General features: G+C 36.8%; 2 protein-coding genes and 1 long non-coding RNA gene across 5 annotated transcripts; 2 read left to right on the top strand and 1 right to left on the bottom strand.

Moving 5' to 3' along the window:
• Window positions 1-229: 229 nt before the first annotated feature.
• Window positions 230-4236, top strand: LOC122030249. Of its 3 annotated transcripts, XR_006125363.1 has the most exons (7): window positions 230-512; window positions 1136-1372; window positions 2119-2218; window positions 2804-2982; window positions 3301-3634; window positions 3931-4067; window positions 4225-4236. It is a non-coding gene; the product is annotated as an uncharacterized LOC122030249 (long non-coding RNA). The 3 variants fall into 3 exon arrangements; XR_006125365.1 differs by lacking the exon at window positions 4225-4236 and having other exon boundaries at window positions 1196-1372; XR_006125364.1 differs by lacking the exon at window positions 4225-4236 and having other exon boundaries at window positions 1148-1372.
• Window positions 4234-4701, top strand: LOC122029063 (hydroxymethylglutaryl-CoA lyase, mitochondrial-like). The gene is made up of 2 exons (XM_042588022.1): window positions 4234-4344; window positions 4471-4701. Exons 1-2 carry the CDS (start codon window positions 4234-4236, stop codon window positions 4699-4701), a joined length of 342 nt encoding a protein of 113 aa, XP_042443956.1.
• A 2333-nt stretch (window positions 4702-7034) lies between these two features.
• On the bottom strand, window positions 7035-8952 carry LOC122029062 (ABC transporter G family member 9-like). The gene is made up of 3 exons (XM_042588021.1): window positions 8181-8952; window positions 7761-8077; window positions 7035-7688 (listed from the first exon to the last, which is right to left on the bottom strand). The coding sequence occupies exons 1-3, from the start codon at window positions 8950-8952 to the stop codon at window positions 7035-7037; spliced, it is 1743 nt and encodes a 580-aa protein (XP_042443955.1).
• Window positions 8953-10478: the final 1526 nt, after the last annotated feature.

The following is a 10478-nucleotide window of genomic DNA, read 5'->3' as shown; positions in this document are numbered from 1 at the left end:
TTGAATGATTAGACTAAAGTCGAGAAAAAAATCTAAGGAATATAATTTTTAGATAAAGAAGTTGAATAATTTGATATTGAAGAAATGAATATAATAAGGATAGAAAATAAAACTAAATGATACTATAAAAGGATAAAAATATAAAAATATACGTGGGATTTGATTCTCCGCTATACTAAAAGCATACTATTTAAATACGTATTATCACGATGAACCGTGAACTGAAACAGAGTCGAACTATTACCGCAGAACCGTCAAATCGTGTGTTCCGCCACCTAACCCATCTTCCACCTTTCTCCCTCTTTTTCGTCCATCGTTCGTTCGATTTTTTTGCGGCTTCGATTGGAGCTCTAGGTGGGCGGTAAGGGAAGGCACAAGCTTCCGTAACAATCAACTCGACCAAATCGCTTGCTTCGCTTCTAATAAAACTATAATCTTTGCCCTATTGAATTCGGGAGAGGAGAAAGTTCATCATCTTCCTTCGGCGTTCCCGTCTGAGCTTTTGATTTCAGGTCAGTCGGAAATTTTCTTCCTGCTCCACCCCCACCCGCCAAAATTTTAGTAGTGGTTTCATGTTTCTATTCGAGGAGTAGATTGGTTGTTTAGTTGAAGTATGATTATTCCGTGATTCTTGTTTACACTACTTCTTCTAACGCTTTCAATCCCTTCATATCGAACCAAACTTTAGTGCATTGGGATTGGTTAAGGCTAAATCAAATTGGAAGGAGATAAGGAATAGGAAAACTACATTGGTTATATTGTGGGATTAGTGATGTTCTCATACCCATGTGGATACCTTAATTTTTAAAACCTAATAAAGATTGGATGCATTTGATTTATTTCTTCAGGTATATTTTTAGATCTTTTATAGGATGGCTCAAATAGAACTAGTTGCATTCTTAATATTTTTTTCCTCCTTAAAATCAGTATTATAGGGTCATCTTCTATGCATTTTTTACCAACCAAGAATTTAAGGCATTATTTTAACACAGTTGGAATAATCAACTAGTTTAAGTACAGCAGTTTCAACGAAATGTATGTGGAAATAATTATCATCTAGTTCAAGTATTGCAATTTTTTTTTTAATTTTTACCTGGCAAGTGCATTGAACTTTTATCAATTGCTTTGATATAAGTCTAACTCTAAGGGACGTGAGCCACCTGCTTCTTGCTGGGGTGTTTTGCATTGCATCCAGTGAAAAATGTCAAGCATAGAGGAGGCTCTTTGTTTTGACAATGTGCCAAGATTGAGCATTATCAGTAGGCTTCAACAATGCACCTCCACTGCCTGCAGACCGAGGGTTGATGAGAAAGAAGTTGGTAATTGCCTAACTGAAGCCAGAGAGTGTAGCTCATCCATCTAACAGTTGCAAGTAAGTTTGATGGTTGGACCATGTTCTGTATGATTAAAGGTTTTTCCTTTTGAAACACTCACATTGAATGATGAAATACTGCTTGGCAAAAGGATCATTGATATATTTCTTATCTATACTAGTATGCATACCAATGCATCCATATGTGACAGATTGACTCCCATAACCTTAAAGTAAAGAATCAGTATTGCAGGATGGGTTATTATGGAAATATTTACCCAACTAAAAGCTTATATGCGATTTTTATTTATTTATTTATAATGAAATGTCCCACTGTCTTATTAAGTCCTCTCTCTACTTGAATGGATAATTGGCGATGAGTATTCACTACTATGTTGTAGGTGCATCACTAAAGTTGGCTATGTCATGTTAAGCATGACTAGGAAAGGTCATTTGACAAAATACAAAAGAAAAATTGATGATTTGCTTACTGAATATCTGATAGAATTATAAATCTCAAATAACAACCACAGTATTATTTTGTTACCAGATGTTCATGTTGCACCTTTTAAATTGTTTCAACGTCATCATACTTGTGTTCCATTGTTAGAGTGAATAGGAGAATTTGGTACATCTTTTTTTTATATTAGATTTAATCTTGCATTATACTTCTCGGAGTTTTTTGTTCCCTTGTTATTCTGAAATTACATAATCATAGTTCAAAATAAATTTCTCCTTTGTTTTTTAACCATTACTGTTTTTTTTTGGTCTGATTCTAATCAGCCTCAACTCTCTTCTTCTTACAGTGAAGATTATGGCTGGAGAAGGCAAACGAGAGATAAATTTTCTAGAAATTCCTTGGTTTGGTTATCACACAAGGATGGGAATCAGGCAGTATTCAGCAAGGTTTGTGATTCATGGTTTCTGCAGAACCCTTCCAATGAGTTGCCTTGGAATAACTTGCATATGTGCATTTTTTTGGCTAGCAAAATATCTTTATAAAATGTAATGGAAAGATGGATAATTTCAGCTTATTTTAATGTTTAGATTAATGTCAATACGAGAAAATGTTACAAATTTAGAATAATCCTATGCATTGATATGCATTGAGCAGAAATGGTGTAGCCTTGAAACAGAACAATGTTGGTGCAGGGTTTATGCTGGAGAATATTCTTTGCTTCCACGTTTTTTTTCCTTTTATAACAACTTAATTTTCTGGAAACAACCTCTTACAAAAAGCAGGGTGAGGCTGCGTACAATGGATCCTTCCCCATGACCCTGCATGGCGGGAGCTTTGTGCACCGGGCTGCCTCATTTTTTTTTAATTTTAATTTTAATTTTTTATAACAACTTAATTTTCATATTCTTTTATTTGAGTTTTGTCAATGGCCTATAACTCTAATGTTATGGTTGGCCGTAGTTACTTGTTTTTGTTTGACATTACATGTTTGAAATAAAATACTAGCAAATTGATAAATGTCACATTTGCAGTGTTTTGGTGGAATGCCAAGATTTGTGAAAATAGTTGAAGTTGGTCCTAGGATGGTTTGCAAAATGAAAACCGCATAATACCTGCAGCTGTAAAGGTTGAACTCATAAAGAAACTGGCTTCATCTGGTTTATGCGTTGTTGAAGCCACAAGCTTTGTTTCTCCAAAATGGGTGCCACAGGTAACAGTTCCAATATAGTTATAAGTTGTTTTTGGTACTTGCAACTTTTTAGTAGTGATAAAGCTTAAATCTATTTTTTTCAAAGGAACTTGGAAAGGTTTGCATCTAATGAAGTGACAAACAAGAGAGAATATGAAGCTAATATCAGTTGATAGTTCTTAAAGTGAACATTTTAAGCTCATATAAATGATATGCATATTGTTTATTTAATTTCTCAATAATCTTCAACGTTTAAAATATCTGATTGAGGTAATTAACATGGTTTTTCTTTCATTATATATTGAATCTTCAAATTTTGATGTTCATATTTCACTGCAGCTAGCAGATGCTAGGATGTCATGGAAGCAATTCATGATGTTCATGGTGTCAGTTTGTCTGTCCTGACATCAAATCTAGAAGTAAGTTCAATATTTATGTCTGAATCTCGGGTTGCAGGGTAGGATCTCATAATCTGAGGAAGTGTTTATAATTACACAAGCATTGTTCGGGGATTTAAAGCAGCCATTGCAGCTTGGGCAAAGGAAATCGCAATATTTGTATCAGCTTCTGAGTCCTTTTCCAAGTCCAACATTAATTGCAGCATTGACCAGAGCCTTACTCGTTATCGTGAAGTCATTGCTGCTGCTAAAGAACTCAACTTACCTGTTTGTGGGTACTACTTGCTTCCCTATCCAATCCATAGTTATCAATAATTACCATTGCTAAACTCAATCTTAACCAAAGAATCCCATTTGTTTTTATAGTTTTTAACTTATCTACTTGTCACCGATTAGACCTTGCCAATTTTGTGGGTATCCCTTGCCCCTTCAACTTCTTATGTACATTAGTGTGGCATTTGCAATATTCTCATTGATTTTTTTTGACACATTTTATGTGCCTTAGACTATTTTCTGAAGTTCGGCACTCATTCTTCTGGTGCATCTGAAATGCACCTCCATTAATCGATAGGTATTTATCCTGTGTTGTGGGATGCCCCACAGAAGGACCAATTCCTCCAGGAAAATTAGCAAATGTGGCAAAAGAACTCTATGATATGGGCTGCTATGAGATCTCACTTGGTGATACCATTGGACTCGGTACTCTAGGTAAGATTTGCCTATTTTGGCTTTCTTGAGACGAGCCTTAGATTCTAGTAACTGAAAATCTGTTGAACTTGAAACATCAATACTATGTTGACGGTAAGTTTATCCACAATGTAACAATTCAAACACGATGCTAGTTTAACTTGGATTTTTCTACCAGGAAGGTACCATGATCCCAATGCTTGAAGCGGTGACATCCCTCGTTCCAGTGGACAAGATTGCTGTCCATTTTCATGATACCTACGGCGAAGCACTCCCAAACATTCTGGTGGCCCTCCAAGTAAGTGAATCCTCTAAAGTCAAGTAACACAATAGGAAGCACGTAGCTGATCTCAAATAGTTGGCACTAACATGGTTTGCTAATGACGATGAATATGACTTTTTGTCTCAATCGATAAATTTATAGATGGGAATCAGTGTAGTGGATTCATCTGTGGCTGGTCTGGGTGGATGCCCCTATGCAAAGGGAGCTTCTGGGAATGTTGCCACTGAAGATGTAGTATACATGCTACATGGTTTAGGCATACAAACCAACGTGGATTTGGGGAAGCTTATGGCTGCTGGTGACTTCATTTGCAAGCACCTGGGGCGTCAGTCTGGATCTAAGACTGCCTCTGCACTGAGCAAGGCCAGCTGATTCCTCAAAGATTACCATGTGAGATTTCAAAACACACATGAGTCTTTAGCTATTGTTATCTATTTCACTATTTACCCTTAACAAGGGGTTGATATTCGATGTCAAAACATTTGCAACTTTAAATTCGAAGAAAATAAAGGAGAAATCAGTTTACCACTGAAGTCTCTTCGTGTTAAGTTGAACTTGACAGAACTGATGGTTATTGGTTGTGTGAACTAGACTTTTTGAATTTATGCTGGAAGAGCTTTTATAGTTAATGTTTATGTTATATAATCTTTCTAAGATCAAGTACAGAGATGACGTATCATCGGTGTGCACATGCATAATTTGATTGATTATTCTAAAATTTGCATAACACATAATAGAAGAGTCAATTATTTTTTATTAGATAGAAATATATTGGTGAATTAGCATCAGTTCATGGTTACAAAAGATGAATACGTTCGTCCCCGTACTTCCGTCAATCCGTCACACGGTTAATACGGAGGAGATAAATCACGGGTGACTACTAATTTTTGAAATAATGACTAGCACATAAGGGAGGTATTTACCTCGACTTTGTCAAAATTTGAACCCCAGACCTCATGGTGGCAACACTTTATGTGCTAGCCACTAGACCATCCCAAAGAAACAATTAGCATCAGTTCATGGATCATGATTATATAACCTAATAGTTAAACATATGCATCTTAATGTAGGTGGGTCAATACATTATGCTTATACCATAATGTAATGCGGTTTGATCGACACGATAGTGATAGTGGTGAACTATTGAAGACGAGTTTTTTTTTTTAAATATTAAGGTGATGGATCGACTCAAAAATACATTTATAAAATTATTAACAACCCACGTTTTAGCGAGTAGAGTCTCATTGTGTTAAGACTCCTTTTTTTTACTAGGGGATAGAGTGATTAAAAAATAGTAGTATGTCTAAAGTGATTTTGGTTATTATAAAATTAAAATAGGACAAGTTTTTTCTGAAAAATTTAAAAATGACTTAGGTATAACTTCTAAATTAGTTTTAAAAAATTACAATCATCAAATTTTAAATAAGCTACAATGAAGACCGTCAAATTTAATTTGGAATTAATTCTGATGGTCTTGTTGTTGGAACATACTTACCCTTTATCTAATCTTTTTAAATATCTAGAATTAATATTTTGATCACGTATTCCTTGGAATTAGATTTGGATCCGCTCACTTCTTTACTATGAGAACTCAAGAGAATCAAGCAAGGTTGTGGGATGTTCTTGCAGTCAATCTCAAATCCTGTTTGTTACTGCCAAAATTAGCATTCAACAGAGAATACTAGATGGAGGGGAAATTATGATTCCTATAGCTCATTCTTGGACTGGCTCATGAATTTATAGAAATGTTTTTAAGTCAACGTTGTTGATATTTCCGAAAATTTTGACAGTGAATTTAGATGGAGGGGAATATCTATTTGCCTTTCGAATGCTGACGGTCCTTTTCCTTAGGGAGCTCTTATTTGTTGATGTTTCATTGAATCTTTGGGAGCTATGCTTCATATCTTTAGAGTTCCGTTTAAAACCATAAATATCCAAACATTTTTGCATAAAAACTGCATGCCAATTTGTCTCAAGAACATGTAAACATGATCACAATGTACCTATATGATAGACCCGTTTTGATGCTTCCCTCAAACCCTTTTATGATTTCATCAAATATATACATATTTGTTAGTGTTGATTGTTCTCTCAAACCCAATTTGGATGATCTAGTGAAGGCTACAAGACGACCTTTTGTTTTCTGACCCATCATCTTTGTCTCCATTGGCTTCTTGCTCAATGGTTGTCTTTTCTAGCAAATGTTGAATGACATGAGTGGATATTTGGATGCAAAGAAAGCATTGAAACTTCATGGGAATTCCTGAACAAGGTTTGTCTCATTTAATGAGAATTTAGAAATGTTACATGTTGAGTAGCATTTTGAGGGAATTTTCTCGCAGACAAGGACTATTTAGGAAATCCAAAGACTAAAAAATGCTGCCTAAAGCAAGCTATTTTGAAACCCTAGAAAAACACCATTCAAAGGGAGTGAGGTTTGATTGGCCCTATTAAATGAGAAAGTTGAGTCCTATGAATACTTATGTGTGCCTTGCTCGGTAGCTTGTGTAGATAGTACACTTTTTTTCTTCCAAATAATTGTTTAGGCAATGTGAATGCTGAACAAATGAAAGAATTTTAAACTGGAAAGTTGAAGGTCATAAAAATGCAAATCTCAATCAAGAAACCTATCGTCCTGATTCAATTATCTCTAAGAATATATAACCCAACAAGTCTCTACCTTTCACTATGCACGGCGCCTAATCTTACCGTGCAACACCCACCCTCATGAGGCCAAGATAAGCAACAAATCGGTAGGCAAAGAGCATGATGACCAGCGCTGCCGCTGTCCAGACTCTATCACCAAAACCGACCATCTTGATCGACGGGAATTCCGAAATCGGGCATCTCACAGTGGGCGTGCACTGGTATGTGTCTTCAGCAGAGTACTGAGTTATTATCTGAAGCTTGAATGTGTAGTAGAGGAGAGAGATGTACTTGATCCACGCAATGAAAGGCGGAATGTTCTGCACGTAGAATCCCCCGGCGAGCAAGAAAGACAGCATGAGAACTGATCCGAGTGTCGTTGCAGCTTTCAGATTCATGACGAGTGCTCCGAGTGCGAGTCCGAAGCCTTGAGCTGCCAATACACCCAGGAGCAAAACACCAAGGTTCGCGCAGAAGTTAGCTGCCAATGGCTTCAGGCCGCCCATCCAGTACGTGATTGTGATGAAAACGATCGGCAGGATGAGTTCCATCGGAAGATCCCCAGCTATTCTCGCCACAAAGTAGGATGAGAGGCGATACATCCCGGAGGATCGTTCCTTGGCTAGCAATGCTCGCTCTGGCGGGAAGGTGAATATGGCTTCAAAAACTGGATAGAAGACCCAGAATCCAGCAACAAAGAAAAGAAGACCCACCTGAAAAAAAATGATACATGCAATTTGGAGTTGTGAAGAGTTAGACGACAGGTGGATTGATTGATTGATTACCTGGTCTTGAACATGTCCTTCGGATTGAAACCATAGGATTCCTGAAAGCAGGGCCACTGCTAACACTTGTGCGATTTTTCGCAAGGAGAAGGCTTCGTGTTTCCTTTCCTTGAGATCCCTCTGCAGTAGCACTGTGAATTGGTCCCACCAAGTAGTGCACCATTCACTTGTCATCTTGCCAGGATCATGTTCGCTGGAATGTTTGCTTAGATTTGAAATCTCCTCGCGCACCTGATCATGCAAGTGTTGTTTATAAGCAGCCACCAGAGCTTGTTTAGTAGATGCTCTTTCTCCTGTTGTTTCATCTGAGGATACTCCTACGTACGGTACGGTCCAAATCCATTATGTAAAATCATGAAAAAATTCAAGTAAAATGTGAAATTGAATACAAAGTTTGTAAATCGACAAGGATGTACGTACCATTAGCAAGATCTAGAAGGAAATCAGCAGGATTCATTGTCAGAGTTGGTGCGTGACCCATTCGAGCAAAGTAGGCCATTGCCTCGGACCCTTTGCCGAAGTAGATCGGGTTGCCATCCGACAGCAGCAAGATCTTGTGGAACATGTAGAAGAGGCGGCTCGACGGCTGGTGTATGGTCATCACCACGGTCTTCCCGCCGCCGGTGAGTTCCCACAGCGTCGACACGATCCTGCCGGCTATGGTGGAGTCGAGCCCTGAGGTGGGCTCGTCCAGCATCAGCAGGCTGGGGTCCACCAGCATCTCCTGCGCGATGCTCACCCGCTTGCGCTCGCCGCCGGACACCCCCCGCACCAGCGTGCTGCCGACGATTCCGTCGCGGCAGGCCGTGAGGCCGAGCCGCGCCAACACGGCTTCCGCCCGCATTACCTTCGCCGCCCGCGGGAGCGTGCTCGGGAGGCGGAGCAACGCGGTGTACATCAGCGTCTCGGCGACGGTGAGGTGCGGGTGGAGCACGTCGTCCTGCGTCACGAAGCCAATGTTGCGCTTGACGGCGTTGGAAAACGGGCAGCCGTTGTAGGCGACGCTGCCGGATATGCGGCTGTGGATGATGCGGCCACCGAGGACCGTGAGGAGCGTTGTCTTGCCGCTGCCGGATGGGCCGAGCATGGCGAGCATCTCGCCGGGAGCCACCGCGCCGGAAATTCCCTTGAGAATTTCGCGCTCGATCTTGTTCCTATTCTTGATCTTGTACGCCACATCTTCAAACTCCATGATCGATCATAAACATCAAATTTAAAAACATCAAAAATTTTCTCAAACAAAAGATTGCAGATTTAATTTGCACGCACGATTAACAAACTGAAACAGATAAATTTAATTTAGGGCACGCAATACCTTGAGAGTAATAGGATGCTTGGCCTTGTGAAAGATTTCGGTATCGTCGGCGGCGCCTTCGATCTCCATCTCCATCAATACTGAAAACACTTTTTTTTTTTCCTTTTTTCTATAGACTCTAAAAAAAAATCCTTTTTCCGATAAATATGTATAGATTAATCAAGCTATGTCTAAATAATTATCCTCATTGTAGTTGAATAAATCAACGGAATTAGCAAATAAAGAAAATTAAAAGGGAAGGGAAGGATAACAATGCAGGGCAATATTAATTAATACAATACAATAAATATAATATGGGAACACGCTTCGTGTGTGCATGGAACTAATTGGGAATCGATACGTAAATCTTCATAATTACTTGATTCATTAATGAGATGGATCTTCTCTATTTCTGATTGCATGCAGATATGATGAATTCGAGCTAGTATTGATGAGTTTAAAAGGTTAATTAATAGTCTAAAAAGATTAATGATAAATTGATTAAATTTTATAAGCATTTTTTTAGAAATTATTAAAAAGGGGATTTGTAGTTTTATTTATCATTTCTCATTTATGATAGAATATTATAATAAAATCAAATCCAAGGTGGAAAAAAAATTATGAAGACAATAAATACAACATTAATAATAATTTTTAATTTTATAAATCCAAATTAAAACTTTGTACAATCTGAATTTAAGGGACTCCAAATTTTACCAAAAAAAGTTTTTACTGATGTTTATCTAAAATCTGAATTTCGATTTTTTAATCAAAATTTTTTAATAAATAAAATTAAAGTCAGCAGATACATTAAAAAATTTTGTATTTTAAAATTATTTTTTGTTCAAACTAAAGTTATATATAACAGATTTATATATATTTTTTCTATTTCTGAAAAATATAGGGTATATTAAGAAATTAGTATGTGAATGGATAGGTTTTTGGTCGTTTGCCTATTCATTAACTTTAATTTACGCGTCAGATTAATTGGCAAACAAAACTTCAAATGTCAAAAATAGATTATCAAAAAAGAGAAAAAATAATTTTATATATTATAAAAAAAATGTTGGGAAAAAGTCTTATAAGGAATACATGTAATAAATTTTACATGTCACGTTTATATGTTAATATTTACATTAAATACTTTCAAAAGACGAACAATCCCAATATTATTTTAAAATTTTAAAATTATTTTTAAAATACTTTTGTAACTTTATATTTTTCAAAATTAATTACAAGAAAAATTTATACTTTTAGTGGTTATTTTTATTTTTAAAATTATTTTACTCTTACATTTACTATATAACTTATTCTCTACTTTTTGTTAACTATTATTCTTTCTAAATTAATATTGCTTTATAAAGCATTAACTCTTTTGAATTTTAGAGCTAAACTTTTTAAAATAAGAAAACTATGAATAATTC

Source organism: Zingiber officinale, chromosome 10B (genome assembly GCF_018446385.1).
Source record: "Zingiber officinale cultivar Zhangliang chromosome 10B, Zo_v1.1, whole genome shotgun sequence".
NCBI classification, from domain to species: Eukaryota; Viridiplantae; Streptophyta; class Magnoliopsida; order Zingiberales; family Zingiberaceae; genus Zingiber; species Zingiber officinale.
Note: the sequence above shows the minus strand (reverse complement) of the source record. Positions and strands in the feature narration are given on the sequence as shown.

Coding starts and splice junctions, on each gene's coding strand:
- LOC122029063 (XM_042588022.1), top strand. CDS start 4,234: ATGATCCCAATGCTTGAAGCGGTGACATCCCTCGTTCCAGTGGACAAG. Junction 4,345..4,470: donor ACATTCTGGTGGCCCTCCAA/GTAAGTGAATCC, acceptor ATAAATTTATAG/ATGGGAATCAGTGTAGTGGA.
- LOC122029062 (XM_042588021.1), bottom strand. CDS start 8,952: ATGGAGTTTGAAGATGTGGCGTACAAGATCAAGAATAGGAACAAGATC. Junction 8,078..8,180: donor CCTTCTAGATCTTGCTAATG/GTACGTACATCC, acceptor TACCGTACGTAG/GAGTATCCTCAGATGAAACA. Junction 7,689..7,760: donor AAGGACATGTTCAAGACCAG/GTAATCAATCAA, acceptor ATTTTTTTTCAG/GTGGGTCTTCTTTTCTTTGT.